Genomic DNA, 27,292 nt, shown 5'->3' with positions numbered 1-27,292 from the left:
ATGAGAAAAACGTACAACTAGCAAGAAAATGTTTTAAAGATTTAAAAAAAATATCTTTCAAATGAAAGCAACATAATTGGCTCACGTAGCGTACTTTTTAGTGTAGAGCCAGTTTAGTTCTATAACTCTGTCATTGTTAAAATTCGAACATATGCGTAGGGTTTTTCCCATGAAATATGATCATCTATCACCTCCTGAGAGATTCTGGGAAAATATATTAAATTCTTCTTTTACATTCAATAATCAAAAATTATATGCATGAAAAACAAATTTAAAAAAAAACATTTTTTTGACTCGATTATATACAGGATTCGATTATATACAGTGAAAAGAAATCGGAGACTGTATATAATCGAGTTCGCGCTGCATTAGTTTCCAACTTGGAGGATAAATCTAAACACTCCCAACACTGAGTATTTCCGACGTCACCAATATATTATCGAAGAAACTCTCGCCTACAATTATTAAGCTGTGCGTGTTTTTCTCATATGAATTGTTGATCATTTGTGTATCTGGATTCAGGCATCCCAACAGTAAAGCATTCTTATTACAGTCGATATGAAATTAACTCGGCTTCCTATGTGTGCACGCAACTAGTGATCACAGCCATATGTCCGATACACATCTCAAAGCGTACTGGTGAAGAAGCACAAACGCATAAGATACAGGCTAGCATTACGATCGCCAGAAAAATGTCATGACATTTTTCTGGCGACAGTCACGTGTGACAGTAACCCGGGTAAACCGATGAGATTCATCGCTTCGTCAGCGACTGTTACGACGACAGAGCGAACGGAATAGCAGACACGAAAAAATCGGAAACGAACAGTCTCCCCGGCTCACTACGGTCGGGCACGACAAATTAGTTGAATTCGACGAAACACCGACTGTTGCTGTATAGTATTACTTTATGCATTCATGCTTTGTCGCTTGTATGCGAGTGTAGCGTGCTCACAGAGACTGTCGATTCAATTGCATACCGACTGTTATGAAAATGCAGTACTTTTGGGATGCCTGGTTGGAGAGGACCTACAGTACGTACGTTTCGCGATGGGCAAACCGTCTACTAGATCTACGACAACACTGATGATGACAATGACGACTTCAGTGAGCAGCTGGAACGTGGGTATGGCCGCTGCCCAAAACATGATCATCATCGAAGATTTTAATGCTGAGGTTGATAAAGGAAAGAAGTTCAATTGGCATGTGCAGCGCACATTAGTTGACTTTTAAAAACAGCTGACATGAAAAACGCGGCCCAAGACGATGAAACGAGTGGTTGGTAATAAGTGTCAGTTGAACGAGAAGAACGCAGAGCGGAATCTAATGCTGCGTCAAGGTAACGGAGCATCACAATTGGATTTAATCCTTATGAATTATCCTTCTAGAGTGTTAAGATTTAACCAAATTAAAGTACCTGTGTTATCCAACCATGATCTAATTTTTGCATCTCTTGATTTTAGTGTCATATCAGTTCCTGAGTCTATCGAGTATCGAGATTACAATATCATACAATTTGATTCATTGGTGGAGGCGTTCAATTCAGTTGATTGGACCCCCTTTTATCAAATTGATGATTCTAATTTACAGTTGGATTTTTTCAACAATATTTTGGGCTATCCTGCCCATGTTTGTATAGGAGACGTAAACGACAAAATGAACAAAATCGACGTTTGCTCAACATGCAAACATTTTTTGTTCGAAAACATTTGAGCAATTTTGAAAAAACGTTTCCGAAAAATCACAGTTTGTCCGCATAACAGACGTAGTTTCATACAGCTTTCATACATCGTTCGAAAATCAACAATTGCCAGCATTATGAACTATAAGCTAAATCTACATTTGAATCACATTCGTTGTAGAGTCAAAACATGCCTGTCACGATAGTGTCTTATTACTTAGTGTTTCCTAATAGATGAATATAAGAAACCATTGAAACGCTGCTCGTATAATTACTATTTTCTGTACACGATGAACAAAGAGAAGCAATTGTGTTTTTTAATGTTATAATTACCTAAATTTCTGCATTTGAATCTGCAAGTAGATAATGAAACAATCAGATCAGTAGTAAAATTAAAATAATATTGGTTCTTAGCATTATAACTCCTCGGATTCAACTTTGAATTATTCCACATACTCAGCATTTACTCATACCGTTGGAGTAAGTCACTCCACCATCTTTATGCGATTGATCGTGATATCGGTAAATTATGTTGCTAAAATTCTAAATTATGTTGCTAAAATCGGGATTTACTATACAAGAAATGGAAAAACAGCAACAACTTAAATGATCACCTTGCATTTAAAAGAATCCGTAATAGGGTAAATTAGCTAATTCGTAAAGCTATACAAAATTATTTTGCTTCTCGGCTTACCGCGAATGTTCACACTAGGAATTGGTCGATCAACATTTCAAACATCAAATAATTTCTATGCTGACGAAATCAACCGAAAATTCTGTACTAATTTCTCTCAAAATCATGTTCATACTAATGGCTTCTCAAGATTAAACGAATGGATGGGAATGGACAATGACGCATTTTACTTCGACAGGATTCATCAATATGACGTTATCAAAGCTTTACACTCCATAAGTTCGAACGCTCTCGGACTTGACATGTTACCAATGAGATTCATAAAAGATATTTGTCCGCTTTTGGTGGAACCTATAACTCACATATTCAACACAATTGTAACAACAAGCGTTTTCCCGGATGTGTGGAAGAAATCTAAAATTATACCCATTAAAAAAAATCTAATTTGAACACTATTGGAAATTTACGACCTATCAGCAACCTTTGCGCTTTATCGAAAGTTTTTGAGAACATTATTAAAAGAAATATTTGTGAGTATCTAAACAGAAAAAATATGTTACACCAGTTTCAATCTGGTTATCGCATGAAGCATAGTACAAAAACAACTGTGCTTAAAATTGTTGACGATATGGGACTAGTGCTCGGCAGGGATCGTCCTGTCATTCTTATTCTGCTAGACTTTTCAATAGCGTTTGATACAGTGTCACATCAAATTTTATACCAGAAGCTCAAATCTACTTTTGGGTTCTCAAACCATGCTTCAAATTTGATTAAATCTCATTTGAACGGACGAACACAGGCTGTTTTCAACGATGCAATTTTATCTCAATTTCTTCCAGTATCCTCTGGGGTTCCTCAGGGCTCTATTCCAGGTCCAGTTTTATTTTCGTTCTACATCAATGATCTACCTGATATGATACAAAATTGTAGAATTCATCTTTTCGCAGATGATGTACAGCTTTATTTTGATTGTTACAGTAATTCAAATACTGAAATCTCTCAAAAGGTTAATGAGGACTTGAGTAGGGTCCTCAATTGGTCTGCTATTAATATGCTTTCGTTGAATTTAGCCAAAACAAATGCAAACAGATCATTTCATAGCATTCCAAACCCGTCCTTATTGTTAGACAATAGTACAGTGGAACTTGTCGATAATGCTTCCAGTCTTGGTAATCGCATTCAATCGAACCTTGGATGGGAGAGATATGTGTCATCACAATGTGGAAAAGTTTACGCTGGTTTACGATCTCTCTATATGACATCATCATTTTTAGCAACTGATACCAAATTAAAGCTATTCAAAAGCCTTATTTTTCCCCATTCTTTAGCATGTGATTTCATACTTGATGATGTATCTGTAGCAATCTTCAATAAACTCAAGGTTGCTCTTAATTCCTGTGTGCGGTATGTCTTCTTCTTCAATGGCACTAACGTTCCTAGAGGAACTTCGCCGTCTCAACGTAGTATTACTTGCGTCATTTTTATTAGTACTTAGTTGAGATTTCTATGCCAAATAACACGCCTTGAATGCATTCTGAGTGGCAAGCTCTAGAATACGCGTGATCACAGTGCAAGTCGGAGGAAATTTATTTGACGAAAAATTCCCCCGACCAGAACGGGAATCGAACCCGAACCCCCGGCATGTTAGTTATGACGCTAACCACTCGGCCACGGGAGCACGTGTGCGGTATGTGTTTAACCTGAATAGATTGTCCTATGTTTCTCACTTGCAACATGTCCTCATAGGATGTCCATTAATTAATTTTAGTAAGCTTCGTTGTAGCTTAATTTTATATAGAATTTCGAAAACGAAAAAACCAGTGTATCTGTATAGAAAATTACAAACCACACAAAGTAATCGGACCATAAAATATATTTTGCCCAATGCATCGTACGTCTAAGTATGGGAACTCATTTTTCGTGCGAGGTGTAGCTCATTGGAATTCTTTACCCACAAGTCTATCTAATGTAGATTCATTCACAGCATTTAATAGAGGTTGTATAGAGCATTTTAATTAGGAGTTATTAGTAGTTGTTCAAATAGTTTGATTATTTTGTTTTGTTTTTGTGCAGCGCTTATTCTACTTTCATTTGACAATGTTACATTAAAAGACAGAAGTCTTAAGTTACGAAATATAAATGTTTAATAAATAAATAAATAAATAAAGGTATCTGTAAAAACGCGGACGGAACGGTATTGACGAGCAGTCCTTCGACGAATACCTGAATGGAGTACAGGTAGAGGACCAAGATTGCGATGGAAGTGATTACTTTGATGCAGTAAATGATGAAAATGTGCCACCCCCAACGATTTATTTATTTGTCCTATCTTAAAGAAAGGTGTCCCACATCAAATTGCATCGCGAAAAAAACGCTGTAGAAAATTACCCATTGGGTATTTTCTCTTGAAAATCTGGGTAGCAGTAGTTTAGAGTCAATTATTTCATCGGGACATCGGAAAACATCTCGGAATCGTGCAGTAAACGGTGAGTCGTATGATTAAACGTTACTACGAAACTCTGAGCATCGAACGGAAGGAAAAATGTGGTCAGGATGGATGTTCTATTAGTGATCAGAATCAAAAGCGTGCCGTGAAAGCGTTTAAGCGGAATCCCAATGCTTCGGTCAGAGATGTGGTCAAAAAGTTGGATCTGTCCAAGTCTTTCGTTCAGAGAGCCAAGGACCGAGAGGGACTGCATACGTACAAAGTGCAGAAGGCTCCAAATCGTGACGAACGGGCTCGGAAACTGTACACCCAGGTGCTGACGAAGCCTCATTGTCTCATAGGTCAACTAGGTAATTTTCAACAACGTTTTTTCCGTGATGCAATTTGACCCTATAGAACAGGGATTTTCAAACTACTTTGGGCAAGAGACCTTTCCTGAATGAAGTGATACCATCGACCCCTATAGTCAAAAATCTTTTAAAAATCTATCTTTATCTTATTGATACAAAATACTTACCGATTCAGAATCTTTGCGGTTGGTTAAGTGGGTAAACTTGACATCATTTTCTCATCAGAATTTAATTAAATAAGTGGACATAAAATTTAATAAATATCAAGTGTAATTAATAATTATTAATACACAACTTATACATTATATTGGAAGTTTCAAATGAAAACTGGTGTTAATTAATAGGGGTCGATTTTTAGACAAGGTCGACGACCAAAATCAGTTTTATTTATATCGACCCCTGGGAAACCAACATCGACCCCAAGGGGTCGATATTGACCACTTTGAGAACCCCTGCTTTAGACTGTGCAAACTTCCATGCAATAATCGTCCTTAATGCCGCATACAAAGTGCATTCCTAAATTATCTTCCATCATCTATCGCCACGAACGACCATAATGTGCAACAAGTTTTAAATAAAAACCGGTTTTATTCTTCAAAACTCACAAAAAATCCATCAATATATGAAATTCAGAACGTTCCACATTGCTTTGGAAATGACGAAGCTAGCGTAACTTGATCCACTGTAACTTGAGAAACTGGTGACTTACTTACCAGCACCCGAAGAAAAAGCAAAATATAAACCACAAACAGGGAATGGGAAACTAGAAACATACTTGAACTTGGCGCACTTGGCATTGAACTTTACTGATAAAAACAGCACAACAAAAAAAAAACACTCCGAAGAAAGAAAATCTCACTAAAGCATTCAATGCTGTTATAGGCGAATGGGAAGTGAGGAAAGAGGATTATATCTAGTTCTTACTTTCTTAGGAATTATATCCAACAATTAGTATTTGAACGAAGCTAAAGCACTATCGACTAATGCTCACTTCCCATGCTTATGGTTAATATTACATAAATCATGAGGTAATTCAAGATGGGAAACATGTTTCGCCGCTCTCTGTATGTGCCAATTTTCCAATGTTGAACATAGAATGCCAGTTGCTTTATTTGCTCGTCATGTAGTTACCCGACACGTATATAGCCCACCACCACCTGTTCACACCTATAGGTTTACTTTTATTCCTTGTAAACAAGCAAACCTATGTACAATTAATAGCTGATGGTTTTAGCATTTTTTTATTATTTGTACTTCCAACCTGTCACAAACCGCTATACGTTGTGGATAGGTGTAAAGTTACCGAAGAAGGGAAGTACGTGAAATGAGCACCGTTTGATTTGACTATTCATGCACCCATAAATATGGGCTAAATAATGTACCTGTAGAGCAGTAGCGAACGCTCGAGAAAAAAACGCGCAAGCCTTATCTCATTAGGGCTGGTGTCAATCCAGCAGAATGTATCGATCGAACATTTCCGAAAATGCTGATCGATAGTTGATGGATTGTACGAATTAGTCGATTGGGGGCGATGAAATATTGAAAAGTTTAAACGTTCCGGATCTTAGAACCAATGTGGGTGAATAACCGTAATCATGTTTATTTTGAACACAAATATACTTGACTATCACGAATAAACGTTGCATCAGCTTCGAAGTGGACCAAGTAATAAATAATAAATTACAACCGTCGAGTGACATACACCTCCATTAACCGGCTCATGAGCACAATCGTGCCGATGCAGCATTGATAATGAGGACATGCAATGCCCGGTTAATCTTGAACGCGCAAACACTACATGAAGGTGATAATATTGTAAAACTTTACAGCGGCATCACTGGACGCTCTAGAACTGAGTCAGTTGTTGTGTAACCTGCCAGTGAGTTAGATCAAATCGCTAGAATCCATGCATTTGTGGCAAAATCCGAAGAGTTTAAGTTTTAGGAAATCTAGCTCCAAAAACCTCATCGCTATGACAGACGAGTCCGATCGATCTGTGGAGGTGGTCATTTAACGTTGTGACAAATCGATTTTGCAGAGCTTCGGAAGTGGTGAATTATAAAGTTCTGTTTCTTCTCTATCTATTTTGCAGAGTGCTCAAAATCGCCTCTATATCAAACGGGGTCATGTGGTTAACCACGATGGAATGCAGCAGGCGGATATCTATATTGAGGACGGAACGATCAGGTAGGTTCAGACAGTTTGATAGATAGTTATGAGGTTTCCGGCATGCGATATGGTGCGTGTGCATGTGTGGATTGAACATTTTCCATTGCGACAGTTGGCGTACCACGAAGTTGGGTTATCTTACAGAGTGTGCTGTCGTGGATATACTTTTCAGATGTCTTGCGCGATCGAGGTCAAACGTGCCAAAAATGATTGAGTGCAATCGGAATTAAGTCGCTCGGTGTATTCAGATGCAAGTTTGATTATTCAGGGGCCGGTTTGGCATAATAACCAACTTTTGAAATATGTATGAAATAATTTACCCACACACTCTCACTGGCTTCATTTGTAGATTTTAAGAACATAAGGTATCACAAACAAAACAGAAACATTCCAAAAATGCATTCACTCTACCATAGCGGATGTCTTTTCAAAGCCCAAATTGTGCATAGTTTACAAACAAACTCACCTTGGAGACCCTAAATTCAACATAAGCGTGCCAGTTTAACCAACATTGTTTATAAATTTCCCCAAACCAGCCACTTCATCATATTTAAAAGTCGTGCAATTTCTGCAGCACAGCACAATAGCTTATAGAATTGCCGATGATAAGCTCAATTAAATCTCTATACCATCATTGATGTGCTTCTTCGCAGCTCTACAAAGAGAGAACCCACTTCGATTCCCCTGAATATACGGTTTCTATTTTCAGTTATTAATGATCGCTGTTCGCTATTCTCGATATTTGGAATTCGATCGATGTTCCATCAGTATCGCAGATATCAGGAGATACCATTTGTTACTCACATAAAGTATCACGTATCGCATTCGCGTAGAATAATTGAATTCCAATACAAATTGTTAGCCCAATTGAAATGGAAATAGAGGCGTAACTATTAAGTTTCCGCCCACAAATGTTAGTTGGTGACGGCAAACAGGTCTAGCATCTGATACTTTTTCCTTAGAGCGCGTTTCCATTAAAGAGAAATTATAGAAATTCATGTTATTTGAATTAAATCTAGTAAACTAGAATAAATACAAACATGTGAATGCGACTATGGGTTCCCGGAGAAAATCCCAGAGGAAATAAGAGAAACACGCCAATAAAAAAAAAACAAAATACCTATTAGTTTCTTTCTTCAGATCATGGTACAATAGTTTTGAATTGCAATGAATGTCATATTTCAAGACAAAAATTAACCGGACATACGTAATGCACCAGGCAAACATATGCCGTCCGACGCTCGCTAAAATTCGGTCGGACTTTCCTAAGTGGGTTCATCTCCTATGTTTCAAACTAACCGGGCAATCAGTGGAACACAGGTTTACTCACAAGAGGCCACCGCTTCAAACGGCGGGCCGGCGGCCGACTCAATGCTCGTCACCTCGGCAGCTTGAAGCCGCCTCGGTTCCTTATCCTCGCTGGATGGGGACTTCGCCCCCATTGCATTGAAGAAATTCCATTACGAAAAAATAAATTTATAATAAAAATTGCGCTTTTTCCGTGTCACATTGACACTAATGATTTTTTTTTCCGCGTGAGAATATTTCCAGTAGACTTTTGTGACATTACGCTTTTTTCTTTGCGGTTTTTTTTCCATAACGCTTATTTCATTTACAATTTTTTCCCGATCACGACTATGATATATATGAGAAACCTTATAATCTTGCCAGGGGGATATTATGTCACGAATCTCGCCGTCATGTAAAAAATATTCCTGCATAGCAATGAATAAAGTAGATGTTCACGGGCTGCCTTTTCGATGGGATTTCAACGATTGCAAGCTTTGATAAGAACGTGCGTAGGCACAAACATGGGGTCAATAAATGGCTCACACATCGCTTGTACGCACTAAACTGTAAGAGCCCCCGCAGACTGCAGACTTTTGTCGCCCGATAGATTGGTCGGACGACTTAATCAGTATGGAGCGATATGCACATGCGCACACTACACCGACTCAGTACCGACCGGTAAAAAAGTTTGATAGGCTTACCGATTGCATTCAAACTATTTGGTCGGTCAGCTATCGGCCGTTCGTTTAATCAGTACTGGCTAGCATCGAACTACGCACACATGATGATTGTTTATCGACCGATAGTTCAATTCGCTCTCGATCCGCTCTCAATTCGCTCCTAATGTTGGCATCTAACATACGTGCCGTGCGTATAACTGAGAATGGGATGCACCCAATGCTCTCTGAATCCTTTTGATTTCACTTCACCGTTCTCTTCTCCGTTGTCAAGCACAAAATAAATACACAATCTTTCGAGAATATTCGGCCAACAGTTGGCTAGTGTGCGCACTCTCGACCAACACGACCGTTTGGTTGGCTCGATGTGCGCACTAGCAACCCAACCCGATCAAACTATCGTCTGAAAAAAAATCTGCAGTGTGCGGGGGCTAGAAAGCTTCAATGCAAAATATGCAGTTTCGAAAACCAGGCTTCAATTTTAGGCTCTGGCGAGAAGCAATCGCTTGTCGGTGTTCATTCCAAAGAGAGACAAATCTTTCTCTTTCTATTTCGGTCGGCTCTTGTCGTTTAAACTTCATTCGGGTACTTCGAAAATGTATCCTCCGTCCAACCAATCGGCAATACGTACGCACCAGCCGGGTGACGTCTTTAGAGAACCCCCATTGAACTGACAGGAGCCAACATATCGAGTATCCCACTGACATTTTCCCTTTGTTTTCATATCAATTGGGTATCCCACTGACAGTTCTGCATGAGCTTTTGCTAACGATCCTAGCATCAATCATAGCACCCGGCTGGTACGCACCATATTTACCGATCATAACCAAGGCGCCTAGAAATATATACTAAGGTGGGCCAACTTGCTAAAACCACTCTTCAGCCATCTTGGAAGTCTACTGTGTTTTGTTTGTAAACAAAACACAATACGCTATTGCCGAAGCTCGCTCGTGATCAGTCTGTCTCTTTCACGCTACAAGCAAATAATTCCCCTTCTACTTTCTTCCGTGCTGTTTTCATATACCGCTCCTCTAACCAACTTAGTGACGAAACGGCCTCACCTAGTACCATAGACCCGTCTTGATCATAACCTGAAAATCAACAGAACTTTTGTTCAGAACAGATTCGCATATTGCACATAAAAACCATCACCTTCATAAAAGTAAAGATTTTTATTATTTTTTGTCGAGAATCTTTTTTACTACGTTACCTTCGGACAACAGTTTGCTGTCAAGAATCTTCACTAAACCTTAGTAGAAAGTTGGAAATAGTTTACCTTGGCCTAACCCTCGATAGCAAAATAATGTTCCGTTCCCATGTAGACAAAACGTTATACAAATGTTGTATACTCACGTAACCACCGTACCCACTCATTAACAGGGGATCTCAAACAAAATCACAAAATATTTGCTATTCACTCCTAGTGGGGAGAGTCATATTATATATATATAACACTTCCAAACTAAACAACATAAAGTATTAGTCATGTGAAAATTTAATACATCGAAGCTGGTAGGCCCTTCAGACTCAATACTAAAAACGTAATTAGCATGCGAGATGGAAAATAAAAGGTGGGAAGATTTTTTAAATCTGTGACGTCACAGATTTTGTTTATGTATGTTACTTTTCTTATAATAGCCCACTACATAGGAAAAGTGTTGTTATTAGAAGTAAAAATAAGCAAATGAAATGAACGATCTATTTTTTTTCCCTAAATCAATGCTAGCGTTCAAAATCATAAGGTCCCGACATTCTAACAGAAACTGAAATTTCAATATTTTTGTAAGTGTTCTAAACTTAATTTCAATTCAATTTTACTTCTCGTTACGTCGACCAAAAACGTTAACAAACAAAGTCAGAGTTACACAATCTTTTGTTCCTTTGACGGATAAACATTTGACAGAGCATGGGAAAAAGGTTGCAAGTTATTTCATGTGAAATGAACTTGAAAAATAAATTTAATTGACTCCGTATAACTTAGATTGAGACAAAAAGTTTTCCGCTTGCGTCTTAGTTTTAGACGACTGAAGTTTTCAGCACCCTAATTGTGGAAAAGTAATTACAATTGCTGACAAAAATCAAACTTCCATGAAGTTACTCTTGAATCCATACATAGTAGACATTAGAATACTATTTCTGAAATCAAAGAAAAAATTAAACATTTTAGTTCGTGATATGTTCTGATTTTTTCCATAATGCGAAAAATATGAATTGGAAATTTGTAATTAGCTTTTGTATATCCTCTTTCAACGTTATTCGATGACACATTCAATTTTGTACCATTTGAGTAACTGACTGGTATGCCTGGTATGTGAACTTCCTATCTTCCTGGCTACTAACACAATCAAAATTTAACACAACCAAAACCCGTGAATCTTCCCACCTTCTATTCTTCATCTCGATTAGCATGTATGCATAAATGAATGTCAACAAAAATTATTTTACTACTACTACTCACAACAGTGTCAGTCGGAAATAAATGATCGTTCAGTATAGATCAAGCTATCATGACTACATTCGACCTCATCTCTACTACAATATTGGATAGCCAGCAGGGCTCTGCATAGTCATAGTCAACTGAGGCTAGTCAGCTGACTATCTGACTGACTACATCCGTATTCAGTTAGTAATGAGTTTTGACTTCTTCACGCAGTTTCTCCGCCAAAACGACTAAACAGTCAGTCGGGCGTTTAGTCGCTATCTCCCTCTACCGACTCGACTATATCATTTCATTCTTCCCAGTCAAATTGTCCTCATTGCATTTTGACAATCATCATGCAAGCTCTGCTATTGGAGAAGCTCTATTTACAACAAGATAAAAACATCGGGCTGTTGTGCTATTGGTAACCCAACAATGATCATATCAACTATCTCCGCTGTCCGGTCTGCTGAACATTGGAAGAACATAAGAAATACTCCTACGCCTAAATAGTTGTGTAATTTACCACATGTAAAGGAACAGGAGGAAGTGTACTCTTACGCCTAAAAATGGCTACTGTTTTACAATTTATAGAAATCATAAACATGTAACATGTACACGATTGAAATCCGGCTCTATTACAGCTAAAATAATAATGAGCCTAAATAAATAAACAAATGGGATAAAAAAAAGTACAGGGGAAACAGAAATGCGCTTCTATCGCCTGATCTATTGTTGAGTCAACAGTCTCAATGCATTCCTATAATTCAAAAGACAAGGAATAACTTCTTGCTTCTCGAATTCTTAATTGAAGATGTTAACCAATTTAAAGCAGAATAAAAGACCCGTTTTTTTCATTTTTTCATGAGGGTAGCCATTTTCATTTTAGGGCGGTCCGAAAAACCAATGTTTTCCCCTTTTTTCAAAAGTGACTATTTCCAAAAACTCATAACTTTTGAACTGCTGGACCGATGCAAATGATCACGATATCAAATTAAAGCCTACTATATTAGGCTGTCAAAAAAGTCCTGCGGTATTTTTTTTTTTAATTTTTATTTGTTCATAAAATTAGTTACAATCATCTGTTTTAAGTCAAATATGCGCCGTTTTGTTCGATGACTTGTTCCCAACGAGATGCCAACTTCATAATACCCCTGTTATAGAAGCTCGCTTCCTTATTGGCAAAAAACTCGGATAGCCAATTTTCACAGGCCTCTCTTGTGGCTAACTTCTGACTACCTAGCTCGTTCGCCATGGACAAAAACAGGTGGTAGTCACTTGGTGCAACGTCCGGACTATACGGCGGATGCAAAAGAACCTCCCATCCGAGCTCCCGGAGCTTCTGGCGCGTCACCAAAGAAGTGTGTGGCATGGCGTTGTCCTGATGGAAGACAATGCGGCCTCTGTTTATCAAAGATGGCCTCAACTTCATGAGTGCTACCTTCAAGCGGTCCAGTTGTTGGCAGTACAGGTCCGAATTGAGCGTTTGGCCATAGGGAAGCAGCTCATAATAGATTAAAGGGTGTGTCACATCAAATTGCATCACGGAAAAAACGCTGTAGAAATTCGCCCAGTAGACCGATCCTTTTGAAAATTTTAGACAGTAAAATAAAAACTATTAAACAACTTTTGGCATTTTCTTTTTAATCATACTTCGAGCCCAAGCCCGTATGCTCGCACCTTCCTCTTTACCCCGTCCATAAGGTTCTGTACAACGTCAGGTTGTAGTTTTTTTTGAACAGAAATCCATTTTCTCTTGAAGTCCGCCTCCGATTTGACAACTTTTGGGTTCTTCCGGAGGGCCTGCTTCATAATCGCCCAATATTTCTCTATTGGGCGAAGCTCCGGCGCGTTGGGCGGGTTCATTTCCTTTGGCACGAAGGTGACCCCGTTGGCTTCGTACCACTCCAACACGTCCTTTGAATAGTGGCACGAAGCGAGATCCGGCCAGAAGATGGTCGGGCCCTCGTGCTGCTTCAATAGTGTTAGTAAGCGCTTCTGTAGGCACTCCTTAAGGTAAACCTGCCCGTTTACCGTGCCGGTCATCACGAAGGGGGCGCTCCGCTTTCCGCAAGAGCAGATCGCTTGCCACACCATGTACTTTTTGGCAAATTTGGATAGTTTCTGCTTGCGAATCTCCTCCGGAACGCTGAATTTGTCCTCTGCGGAGAAGAACAACAGGCCCGCCAGCTGACGAAAGTCCACTTTGACGTAGGTTTCGTCGTCCATTACCAGGCGATGCGGCTTCGTCAGCATTTCGGTGTACAGCTTCCGGGCTCGCGTCTTCCCCACCATGTTTTGCCTTTCGTCGCGGTTAGGAGCCTTCTGAACCTTGTATGTACGCAGGCCCTCCCGCTGCTAGGTCCGCTGGACGAATGAACTTGACAAATTCAGCTTATTGGCGACATCCCGGACCGAACTTCTCGGATCACGTCTAAACTGCTTAACTACGCGCTTGTGATCTTTTTCACTGACGGAGCATCCATTTTTGCCGTTCTTCACCTTGCGGTCGATGGTTAGGTTCTCGAAGTATCGTTTTAGTACTCTGCTGACCGTGGATTGGACGATTCCCAGCATCTTACCGATGTCCCGATGTGACAACTCCGGATTCTCGAAATGAGTGTACAAGATTAGTTCACGACGCTCTTTTTCGTTCGACGACATTTTTCCAAATTTACGAAAAATTGACAGTGAAGCATGGCCAACGTAATCTATACACTCTTATCTGATTATAAAACCAAAGCTGAAGATATAATTCCTAAAAATTAAATTTCTACAGCGTTTTTTCCGTGATGCAATTTGATGTGACACACCCTTTATTCCTTGACAATCCACACAGCAGAACCTTCCTGGCCGTTAATGAGGGCTTGGCCACCGTCTGAGCCGCTTCAGCGGGCTTCGACCACGACCGTTTGCGCTTCACGTTGTCGTAAGTGACCCACTTTTCATCGCCAGTCACCATCCGCTTCAGAAACGGGTCGATTTTGTTGCGATTCAGCAGCGATTCACATGCGTCGATACGGTCAAAGATGTTTTTTGGGTCAACGTGTGTGGCACCCATACATCGAGCTTCTTTGTGAATCCAAGCTTCTTCAAATGGTTAATAACGGTTTGATGACTTATCCCCAGCTCTTGGCCGATGCTTCGGCTGCTACTATGCCGGTCTTTCTCGGCTAATTCATCGATTTTGTCGCAATTTTCGACGACAGGCCTTCCGGAGCGTGGCGCATCTTCGACGACCTCTACACCAGAACGAAAACGTTGAAACCATCGTTGTGCGGTGGAAATGGAAACTGTGTCGGGTCCATAAACTGCACAAATTTTATTGACAGCTTGAGATGCATTTTTGCCTTTGTCATAGTAGTACTGTAAAATATGTCGGATTTTCTCTTTATTTTGCTCCATATTTGCGACACTATGACTCACGAACGACTTAACCAAACAAAACACTGTCAAGGACTATATTATAGCGCCTTTCCAACCTTTCCAACAAGCTATAGTATGACTCGATACAATGAATACAACTAGAACTACGCGCTTACAACGACACCTCGCGGAAATACCGCAGGACTTTTTTGACAGCCTAATATAACAAATTGGGTTTCATAATCATTGATTGTATTTGTTTTTTATAGTTTACATGTTTTAGATACAGAGAACGCTATATTTTTTCAATTTTTTGAAGTTCAGGCCATATTCAAAAATCAAGGATATGTGTTTTTTTTTGCTTTAAGTCATGTCATTTCGTTTTTACTTTTAACCTATATAACGCAACTAGTTCACATTTTACAGGAAATCATGTATTTGCACATCATAGGACACTCATGTAAGATACAAAAAAAAATGAAAAGCGACTCTACTCTCAGTAGCTTCGCTTCGACTCAAACTGCTTCGGCAATCGCCCACAATAAAAAGTGACTTGACTAGAAAATGAATTGACTAGCGTTGACTAGCGAGGATGACTGGTGAACTAGTCCAGTCAGTGGTTATTTTAACTGACTCGACTAATGAATACAAATCTGCCTCTTCATTCAACTGACTTCAATCCACATTTCTACTCCCCTAGGAACGAAATTGTTACTCGCGTATGCAATCTTATTTTTACGTCCATATAAAGAGGAACGAAAACATGATTTCTGATGCTAAAAAGAAGTTACCCCATCAATGGACGGTTTATTGTCTACCCATCGTGAACTCAAAGCAACGAACTTAGACATTTATCAAGTATGCTATGAAGGTCCTCGCGTTAGTATTAGTTAGAATTAGGCGTGCAAAATAGCGCACACACACTGCACGCTATTTTATACGTGTGAGTAATTTGCGTGTACAATACAAAAGAATTTAGCTCACCTGTAGCGTATGTCAAACCACGTTGAATTCAAACATCGATGCATGCACACGTACATGGGAGAGAGAAAGAGAGGAACGAATTCGTTTTGGGAGAAGTCACTTCAAAATGCAATAAGGACAATTTGACTGGAAAGAATGAAATGATATAGTCGAGTCGAGGGAGATAGCGACTAAACGCCGGACTAACTGTTTATTCGTTTTGGCGGAGAAACTGCGTGAAGAAGCCAAAAGTCACTACTAACTGAATACGGATGTAGTCAGTCAAATTGTCAGCTGACTATCCTCAGTTGACTATGACTATGCAGAGTCCTGTCCTCAGCAGAGTAGCGGAACGACTCGTTGTGCTTGTGTTTGGGTCATGCTGTTGAAAATTAAATCGTACGTCAAGGGGTTAATATTTGCTCGCACGCGCAGCGCAATGTTCTACATTATCTTACCAGGGGTTCGGTTCAGATTTCCGTTCTGACCGGGGGAATTTTGATCAAAGAAATATCCTTCGAAATGCACTGTGGTCACGCGTATTCTAGAGCTTTCCATTCCATAATACATTCAAGACGAGCATAAGAAATCTCAACTAAGTACTTATAGATAAAATGACGCAAGTTAATACCTATGTAGAGACAAATAAAGTTCCACTAAGAACGTTAGTGCTTTCAAGAAGTGGAGGACATTATAACTATCTTCGTTTAAAAGACTTGCCATTTAAACTTTATTTTTTTATTCAGGCGCGAAACATTCAAAAAACAAAGGCGCCAGTGTTTTATAACTATAGAACCATGTGAAAAAAAACCTCTCACTCCAATACAAAATTAACATCAATTTCGAATGAATTACAATAAGTTTATAATTCATAGATCATCTTTAGTTCTCAATCAGTTATAATAACCTATTTGGTGGTGTTTTCAACCTGGCTGCGGTATGTTGTAGTTTGTACCTCGTTCCACACAGAGATTACTACTCTTCAAAACTCGCAAGCTACTTGTACTCTATTGGGTTTTCATCTGGTAAACTAGCTGACCAGTCTAGTATCTGAAGCCCTTATTTATGAAACCATGCCATGGCGGTTCAGATTTTATGAATTGATGCCAAACTCCCCAAAAATTTTGGTGCAAAAAATGATTCTGAAACACTTTGTTGTACTCCTGGCTGTTCATTCGTGTTCTTGAAAAGTTAACTGGACCAGGCCTTTTAGAAAAAATTCTTCCCAAATCACTGCAAGGGCTATCCAGTTATCGAATTCAATTTTTAACTCGACTGACATGTCAAACGTCAAATAAAACTGAGGAAAACTTGAAAGCATTGTTTGGTTGGCACTGAAAAAAACTCGTGTTATTGTGAACGTTTCAAATTGGCCATCAAGGCACAGTATAACATTTCTAATTGCATTTTCTCAGAGTCAAACATCCTGAAATTGAGTATGCAAATGTTTTCTATTAAAATATTATGCAATTTAATCAAGTGTTTTTGGCATACTAAATAATAAGGTCAGCACACCAATCATTGTTAATTAGTTAACGCATATCCAGTTAGCGAACGATTACTGTAATTGACTGACACAATACCTATGCAGTATGATGAAATGCAATGAGGTACATACAGTGGTAGACATTCATTTAGCCGCACCCTATTTTTCCTCAATATTTTTAAAAATAAGTCAATTCTTTGTACAGTTTTGCTCATTAAAGACGATTATTGTTTATTTTCATCGAATTCATTCTAAAAAAAAGTATAAATTCACTTTGTTTTCTAAGTAATTCAAATATGTGGAATCAGGGTGGATATTCGTTTAGCCGCATCCTAAAATTTCAATAAAAGAAAATTTGTGCGGCAAATTTCGAGTAAAATCGGAAGCTAATATTTAGTATGTCCATTTCCATTTCGGATCACTTTGAAAACTCGATTTGGCATCGAGTCAGACAGCTTTTAAAGTGTTGCCATATTGATTATAGCCCAACATTCCTGAATTACTGCCTTGAGACTGGAAATGTTGTCAAATTGTCATACGTTTGCATAGACCATCTCGGCCAAGATTCTCCATAGGTTCTCTATGGGATTGCCATCGACTGCAAGCAGGTCATTCAAGAAGCGGAATGTCCTTCTCGCCAAACCATGCCTTCGTTTGCTTGGAAACGTGGATCTATGCATAATCCTGCTGAAAAAACGACATCCTCGGTAGCGTTATTCTCAATATGGACAATCAAAACGTCCTCCAGTAATTGAAGATACTTTTCGGAGTTCATTCGAGTGAAAATGAAACAAATGAGAAGCTTGAATAGGAAACGGCTCCCACACTGTCAAATTTCCGCCCCAAAGTTTCGCTTCGATCAGACGGCATGCCGTTTACTTAAATTGTACCAATAGCAACTGTAACAGTCCGGACTATCCAAATTGAACTTTTTTCGCCGGAAAATACAACATTTCTCCATTCTAGTTTCCATTCCATGTATTGCCGGGCAAAAATTAGATGGTTCTGCTTATGGGTGGCGGTCAGCTCCCTTTCAGGTTTCTTCCACATGATGTTTGGTGACTCGTTCAAGATGCGCGCAATATGCCTCTTCGTTACTGGAACAACCGATTCTGCCTTAATGTATGAGCAGGACATCGTTTCCTGGTTGCTTCGTGTCTTATTCGACCTTTAAGACGCAAAGTAACTTTGGTGTTCCCATTTGTTGGTCGTTATATCCCATATTTCTGGCACTATTTAAAGAAATTCCGTACCACTTTCTCAGATAGACCAATTTTTGTTACGATCGAGCGATTAGAAAACTTTTGTTCGCTGAAAATCTTTATTATTTTCCGCCCCTCTGCCGTCAATAGAATACCTTTCGCCATTCCTTTAAATTCTACGTAAATCACTAATCCGACCAACTTCTTACGTTGCACATCTAATAATAATTTTTAAATTGAACATTCCCAAGTATTTTCTCAAAAAACACAGATAAAGGCTTGGTGATTATGCGAAAACTCGATTTTTATGCCCTGCGGCTAAACGTATGTCTCGGGAAAATAACGACGTTTAAATGTTTATATCCACCGATGCCGCCTTGTGTGTGTGTGTGATTGTGACGCACGTCCTTTCAATAAAATGACAGTATGACAGAAAGTCTACTGGACGGATACAGTACTGCTGATTTGTACCAAATGAACGGAATCTTGAATCACAACAATCGTATTCTCGATCTATGCTTCGTTATAATATCAGCTCCCTCCGCTTTAGTGAAAATGTGTCGCCACCATCCTCCGCTTCTGGTATCATGACTTGAATCGTCACCGCCCGTTTTTGCCAACACCATCGAATCAACTCATTACAACTATCGTAAATCGAATTTCCCACTGATGAATCGTTTCTTCTCAACCATTAACTGGAATGATATTCTGAATGGCCGCGATATTGAGGAAGCCGCATCATCCATGTCCCATGTGATCCTCTATGCAATTGATCAGTTTGTTCCTAAGAAAACAACCAAGGATCCTCTTCACCCACCTTGGACAAATTACCAATTAAAACGCCTTCGAAAAGAAAAACGATACACTTTGAAGAAATATTCGAAATACCGTACTGATTTTTGGAGGAAACGTCATTCCGTCGCCAACAAAAACTACAAATGGTTAAATAACACCTTATTAAGAGCTAATTTAAATCGTATTCAATATAATCTACGACTCAGTCCGAAGGATTTCTGGAAATACGTAGATGAACAGAGGAAAGAGTCTAGACTTCCTACTGTGATGACACGTAATAATGTGGAGGCTTCGAACAGGGATACCATTTGTTCACTGTTTAGGGAACAATTCAGCAGTGTTTTCGTCAGTGAAACCCTAGACAAAGATCATATTGATGCAGCTATAAGAAATGTACCTTGCCTTCCGTCTGTTTGCACATTGGCTGCTATAAGTTCTAGCAGAGTACAAGAAGCCTGCCACGTTATCAGAAATTCTACAAATCCTGGACCAGATAGCCCTTCTATACTATCCCTTTTATAGTGTACAAAAAGTGCTCCAGCAGTCTATCGTTGCCTCTGAGTCTCCTGTTCAGCCAATCACTGTCATGTGGAACTTTTCCAAAGGCATGGAAAAATTCTTTTGTTTTCCCGGTCTTCAAAAAAGGTTGCAAAAGAAATGTCAATAACTATAGAGGGATCGCTAGCCTTTGCTCGGTTTCCAAACTTTTTGAACTGATAGTTCTGGACTACATCTCCTATGCCTGCAGCAATTACATCGCTGATGAACAACATGGTTTCGTTCCCAAACAACCTACATCCACAAATCTAGTATTGTATACCTCATTCATCGCTCGCTCTCTACAGTCACGCCAACAAATTGATGCTGTGTATACAGATTTCTCAGCTGCATTTGACAAGATAAACCATGAAATTGCCGTCGCCAAACTACAACGTCTTGGATTTCATGGCAACTTTCTGAACTGGCTACGTTCGTACCTGACCGATCGTGTGATGTCAGTGAAAATCGGTGACACTGTATCTTCTCCATTTCGAGTTACATCTGGCGTACCTCAAGGAAGTCACCTTGGCCCTTACATCTTTCTACTCTACCTCAACGATATTAATTTCTGTCTGAAGTGCCACAAACTCTCTTACGCAGATGATTTCAAACTATTTTGCACCGTTAATTGTCTTGATGACGCAGCATACCTACAGCAGCAACTCAACATTTTTGATGAATGGTGTGACATCAACAGGATGATTTTGAATCCAGCAAAATGCTCAATTATCACCTTTTCGCGGAAACGTTTAGCTATTGCCTACCCGTATAAATTACGAAATGTCATTGTGAACCGGGTTATGGCCATCAAAGATCTTGACGTCATTCTCGATTCTAAGTTAACATTTAAAGAACACGTAGCTTATATCACCAGTAAAGCATCCAGAGTCCTAGGATTCATCTTTCGTGTTACGAAAGATTTCAGGGACATACATTGTTTAAAGTCTCTATATTGTGCGTTGGTCCGCTCAATCCTCGAGTATGCTTGTGTGGTATGGTCGCCTTATTATCAAAATGGCGTTCAGCGAATCGAAGCGATTCAACGCAAATTCGTTCGTTTCGCTCTGCGAAATTTGCCTTGGAACAATCCTTCAAATCTTCCAAATTATGAAGATCGCTCTAATTTAATTAGACTAGACTCACTAAATCTACGTAGAGACGTCGCTAAAGCGATATTCGTATCAGACCTGATCCTCTCAAACAACGACTGTGCTACTCTTCTCCAATTAATTAATTTTAATATAAGGACACGAACTTTGCGCTCCCATACATTCATTTGTGTCCCCTCTTCACGCACTAATTACGGGTATAATGAACCCGTTTCAAGTATGTGCCGAGTTTTCAACCGCTCGTACACTTCGTACGATTTTAACTTGACCCGTTCATCTTTTCCGACACCATTTCACAAATATCCACTGCTCACTGTCTCCTTATGCTCATATTCAGTGGATACTCCACGAAAAGATCTGTTTTTAATTGATAAAAAACTTGCCGAAAAAAAGCGTTTTCGCATGAATGTGGGAGGCAATTGAATGTAAACACAAATATTGACGTCACAATGTGAAAAGTAGCTATGGCAGCGAGATGGAAAATGAAAGGTGGGAAGATTTTTTAAATCTGTGACGTCACAGATTTTGTTTATGTATGTTACTTTTCTTATAAAAGTCCACTACATAGGAAAAGTGTTGTTATTAAAAGTAAAAATAAACAAATGAAATGAACTACTTTTTTTCCTAAATCAATGCTAGCGTTCAAAATCACAAGGGCCCGACATTTTAACAGAAACTGAAATTTCAGTGTTTTTGAAGTGTTCTAAACATAATTTCAATTCAATTTTACTTCTCGTTACGTCGACCAAAAACGTAAACGAACAAAGTCAGAGTCAAACAATCTTTTGTTCCTTTGACGGATAAACATTTGACAGTGCATATGGGAGGGTTGCAAGTTTTTTCACGTAAAATCAACTTTAAAAATAATTTTAATTGACTCCGTATGACTTAGATTGAGACGAAAAACTTTCCGCTTGCGTCTTAGTTTTAGACGACTGAAATTTTTAGCACCCCAATTTTAATATGATATGTTCTGTTCTTTTTTTCATGATGCGAAAAATATGATTTGAAAATCTGTAATTAGCTTCTGTATATCCTCTTTCAACGTTATTCGTTGACACATTCAATTTTGTACCATTTGATTACTGACTGGTATGTGAACTTCCTATCTTCCTGGCTACTAACACAATCAAAGTTCAACACAACCAAAACCCGTGAATCTTCCCACCTTCTATTCTTCATCTCGCTATGGCAGTGCATGCTATCACGCACACTACGCTCGCAAATTCTGCCATCTGCTCCACCTGATAATCCTGCTCATGGGATGAAATGCATATCAAAGATAGAGAAAAGTAAATGGGCGGTTAATTCGTCAAATGTTCCTTTTCATGTAGGGTAGGGCGATGCTAGTTGATCTTAGGGGTAACGTGGCCAGTGACGATATCTTAAAATCTGAGCGTCCAAAAAATTAGCGATCTATGGATGAAAAATAGCGAATTGCTGATGCAATAAAATAAGCAAATTGAAAAAACTTTTTATGAAATAGGTTAAAAAATACGAACATGGTGCCGATTTTACCAAAAATCATTCACTGTTTGCGCATTATAAAATTTGTTCTAAAAATGGTTAGTAATCATACAAGAATTAGTTCTAACGTAAAACAAAGGTTTATTGTATGTATTAGTTTCAAATGTTAATGGAAATCGTTTTAAAAATCGTTTTTATTGGATTTTCATGAATATTCTTTTTCATATATAGAGGGGTTAGTTGGTCACACAACAGCGGGGCTAGTTGGGCATACGATAAGCACCGTTGTAGAAATTGTTGGACTTCGAATTAATTTTACGCGAACATATATTTCATATCACCTCTAACGGGTCCAACATTTTTAGTTTTATTTTTTGTGTCACTATACAATTTAAAGATATACACTGCAATAAAGCTATAGACTAAAATACTTGAAAACCAGGGGGTGAATAATAGTTTGAAGGCGATCAGATAATAGCTAAATCGGCTAACTGCTACATCTGTGCTATACTTATAGAAGTAACCCAAATTTCGGCAAAAATGTCAGGCTTTTTTCCGTCAATGCGTCAAAAGTTTCCCCTGGTGTTGAACTATAGAAGAGAGCAACGATTAAGCTAGTAAAAATACCATAGAAATCAATATTGGCCGTCTGCCTGAAAAAAAGCAACTATTTCAATCTCCATCCCAATCGTTGCAGTCTCTTGGCGCGACATAAATAAATTCCATTTGTCCCTTTTACTTCCTTTCAGATACGTCGGCTCGGGTGCAGACTTTGTCGTTCCGGGAGGCTGCCGTACGATAGATGCAGCCGGAATGCTGGTTATGCCTGGCGGTATCGATCCGCACACACACTTTCAGCTCGAGTTTGGGGGCACCGTTGCGGTGGATGATTTTTATCAGGGCACCAAAGCGGCCGTTGCCGGTGGCACAACGACAATTAGTAAGTTTCAATCTTAGAGCGCGTTAGGAAGATGCATTGTTTGAAATAAAGCGCGTTTCGTATTTTCGCTTCGCAGTGGATTTTGTCATTCCCAAGAAAGGGGAATCGCTGCTTGAGGCGTACGACACGTGGCGATGCCGGGCGGATCCGAAGGTGGTTTGCGACTACGGTCTGCATGTGGCCATCACCTGGTGGTCAAAGTCGGTTCGGGACGAAATGAAAATCCTGTGCGAGGAACGTGGCGTTAATTCGTTCAAATGTTTTATGGCATACAAGGGACTCTTCCAGGTGACCGACAGTGAGCTGTACGAAATCTTCGAGACGTGCAAGGAGCTGGGCGCGGTGGCTCAAGTTCACGCTGAGAACGGTGACGTTATTGCTAAGAACGTGCAAAAGCTACTTTCAGCTGGCGTTACCGGCCCGGAAGGGCATGAGCTATCGCGCACCGAGGAGGTCGAAGCCGAGGCGGTGAACAGGGCTTGTGTGATTGCCCACCAGGTGAGCGTATTATAAGAACTTTGCTTTAGCCACATCCCCTCCCGTAGTGTATTTCGCATGACATTCGACATTCTTGCACGTTCTTCCAATTAGATTTCGCGGTCTGTCTAAACTGTAGATGCCATCCTATATTGGTTGATTATTCCGCTTGAACAGATTCAAGTTTGTAAATTGCTATGTTTAGATTATGTTTTATAAAATAATTTTGCATTTATAAAATCGCGACCTCATAATCTTAAATGAGAAACGTTACTCAAGGTTAATATTGTTATTGCTTCACTTCCTCCGTTTTCGCCCTATTTTCACTGTTTCCTTGACTCAACTGTATTTTCAGGACTGTTTGACACGCCAATGTAATTCAAATCTGTAGTCGCATAATAAAAAGCATAAAGTTAAATATCTATCCCTATGAATGTGACAGCTTGTAGAATACTGCACTTTATTTTTTCGGCTGGTTTTATTATCTAATTTTATTTTATCTCTTCCGTTCTCCCCACCAACATTGATTCCTAACACTTATCGAACCCATGCTAAACCCGTAGACTAAGTGTCCCCTGTACGTAGTGCATGTAATGAGTAAATCGGCCGGTATCGAGCTCGCACGCGCTCGTCACCGTTACAACGGTGTGGGTATATTCGGCGAGACACTGGCCGCTGCCCTTGGCACCGATGGCACACACTACGGCAACCAGTGCTGGCATCATGCCGCTGCCCATGTACTTAGTCCACCACTCAGACCGGATCCAACGACACCGGAATTTATGATGAAACTACTTGCGCAGTAAGTAATGGCCGCCAGCAGTTTGTGGTACCAATCGATTTGCCGCATAATACTAACACTGCATGGTTCATCTTCAATTGTTCCCTACTACCAAGCACCGCTCTTTATTCTACCATGTCAAATCTAACCGCCGTTGAACCTCAACTCAATACAAATTTATATCATTTGTCTATTTTGAAAACGCCGAAAACCATGCTTTCATACTATGGATATTTGTTGTTGTGATCGTCTGGTACGTCGCTGTTAAACACTAAAAATCATACACGAACAATCTGTCATCGTAAATAAAATCAGACCGAGACCCCGCTGTACGTCACCAGGATAACGAGCAAGCTAGCCGCCGAGCAGTTGTCCCAGGCGAAAAGACGTGGACTACAAGTCTACGGCGAAACGCTCGCCAGTTCCCTAGGCTGTACACTAACCAACATTAAACCTAACGCTCTAGCCTACTACGTAACTAGCCCACCGATTCGCCAGGATCCGGAAACTCCCCGACATCTGATGAAGTTCCTGGCTTTGTAAGTTGAATCTTTCATTCATAGATACACATCCTTTCGCTTCCATCATTTGCTTTGGGTTTTTGAACTGACACACCCCCCTTCATCTGACTAACACGCAGGATCTAATAGCGATCATTCCTATCTTCTAGAGACGATCTACAAACAACCGGCAGCGATAATTGCACCTTCAACAAGAACCAAAAAGAACTAGGGCTGAAAGACTTCTCGAAGATCCCGAACGGCGTGAATGGTGTCGAGGACCGCATGTCGGTCGTCTGGGAGAAGGGCGTCCAGACGGGATTAATCGATCCGCAGCGGTTCGTTGCCATCACAAGTACGAACGCGGCGAAAATTTTCAACCTATACCCTCGCAAGGGTCGCATCGCCCCGGGCTCGGATGCGGACGTACTGATCTGGGACGCAAAGGCCGTGCGCACCATTTCGGCCGCAACCCACCATCAGGCGTGTGATTTCAACATTTTCGAGGGAATGAAATGCCACGGTGTGCCGGAGTACGTGATCGTTCGCGGCAAGGTATGCGTGGAGAATGGAACCTTCCGGGTAGCCGAAGGACACGGCATGTTCCTCGAAACCCCGGTCAATCCGCCGTACGTGTACGATGCGTTGAACGGAGTTAGCGATCGGAATGGTGAATCCAAGGAGGAAGCCCGCAATGGGCTGCAGAGTCTGAACTTGAACCAGAAGCATGATTCGTACAAAGCAGATCTGTACGCTCTGCCGGAAAAATACATTCCCGGCCCAGCGCTAAGCGTGATCTCGGGCGACTCACAGGTCAGCACTCCGCACAGTGCACGTGGTCATCGACCTGACGGCACTAAGGATATGCAACAGTCGACATTCTCGATCAGTGGTAAGTAGCGGTGGTGTGAATAATAAACATTACTTCTGTTTTCGTAGTTTGTTGTCTTTCTTTTTCTTTTCTCTTGAACGTTTCCCTCACAAATTATTTACTGAGCGCTTGTACAGAGAAAAATAGGGGCTTGTGTTAAGGACACGACCACATTTTGACATATGGCTACGAAATAATTTTCTTCGGTTATCACTTCGGATATTTCTTTGAAATGTATCGAAATTTTAGGAATAGCACTTCAGTAGAAAGTTTCGGTAGCCCTTAAGAGACTCGATGGTTTGCGCAATTTTTATTAAGCAGTTGAAGATGGCTGGTCGATGAAGGATGCTTGCCTTCGCGAGAACAATACACAAGCTGAAATTATATCGCATTTTCTTCCTTTATGCCAACGCAGTGCTATATCGAGTATTTATCTCGAGCGATATTCTTCTTTTTTATCCGATGTTCGAGTAGGTTTTAAAGAATTTTGTTTCGATATTAACACTTTACACTTCAGACGTAATTATATGACTTGTTGAGTTGTTCCCAAACTTTTGGCAAGTTTCTCTTGAGACTGACACGGATCTTGATCCAATATCGCCTACAGTTCATTATCTTTGATCGTTGAACGCTTTCTGTCACGCTCTTTGTTGCCGAAATCTCCTTTCTTGAACCGTCGAACCCATTACTCAGTACATGTACATTAGGGTGGCAGCGAAAATGGTCATGTCAAATTTCAAAAACCGACCACGTACATTTTGTTTATTGGCCCACAAAAATGATTGAAAATTTGAAAAATCAATTTTTTTTCGATGCCAAATGATTTAAAAATACATGAAACGTCGATATCTGGTGTCATCTCGAAATTTTTTTTTTCAAAATTTTCAGTTTTTATCGTGTTTGGTATCAAAGTGTATGTTTTCGAATACGCAGAGTTCAAAATTGATTTTCCGAACCATCCGTTAACTTTGAAAAATCATAACTCAAAAACGAAAAAAAAACGTCTCTGGTTTCAACCCATGAGAAGGATTATTAGGTGGAGCAGATGGCAGAATTTGCGAACATAGTGTGTGTGATAGCATGCGCTGCCATAGCTACTTTTCACATTGTGACGTTGATATTTGTGTTT

The 27,292-nt window shown here is 39.8% G+C and overlaps 1 protein-coding gene across 5 annotated transcripts in view; it reads left to right on the top strand.

Moving 5' to 3' along the window:
* LOC129775778 (dihydropyrimidinase) overlaps nt 1-27,292 on the top strand; it is a 63,563-nt gene that overhangs the window by 22,026 nt on the left and 14,245 nt on the right. For 3 of the 5 annotated variants that reach the window (XM_055780868.1, XM_055780867.1, XM_055780869.1), the window contains exons 3-7: nt 7,204-7,298; nt 23,344-23,534; nt 23,611-24,032; nt 24,575-24,813; nt 25,463-26,184. In XM_055780868.1, coding sequence (XP_055636843.1) covers nt 7,204-7,298; nt 23,344-23,534; nt 23,611-24,032; nt 24,575-24,813; nt 25,463-26,184 — 1,669 coding nt within the window. Of the gene's footprint in view, nt 1-6,960; nt 7,114-7,203; nt 7,299-23,343; nt 23,535-23,610; nt 24,033-24,574; nt 24,814-25,107; nt 25,332-25,462; nt 26,185-27,292 lie in introns of those variants that run through there. The other 2 variants (XM_055780865.1, XM_055780866.1) reach the window with 2 other exon arrangements.

The sequence above is a fragment of the Toxorhynchites rutilus genome, chromosome 3 (genome assembly GCF_029784135.1).
Source record: "Toxorhynchites rutilus septentrionalis strain SRP chromosome 3, ASM2978413v1, whole genome shotgun sequence".
In the NCBI taxonomy this organism is placed as follows: Eukaryota; Metazoa; Arthropoda; class Insecta; order Diptera; family Culicidae; genus Toxorhynchites; species Toxorhynchites rutilus.
The sequence above is the reverse complement of the archived record's forward strand: the minus strand, read 5'-3'. Positions and strand labels throughout refer to the sequence as shown.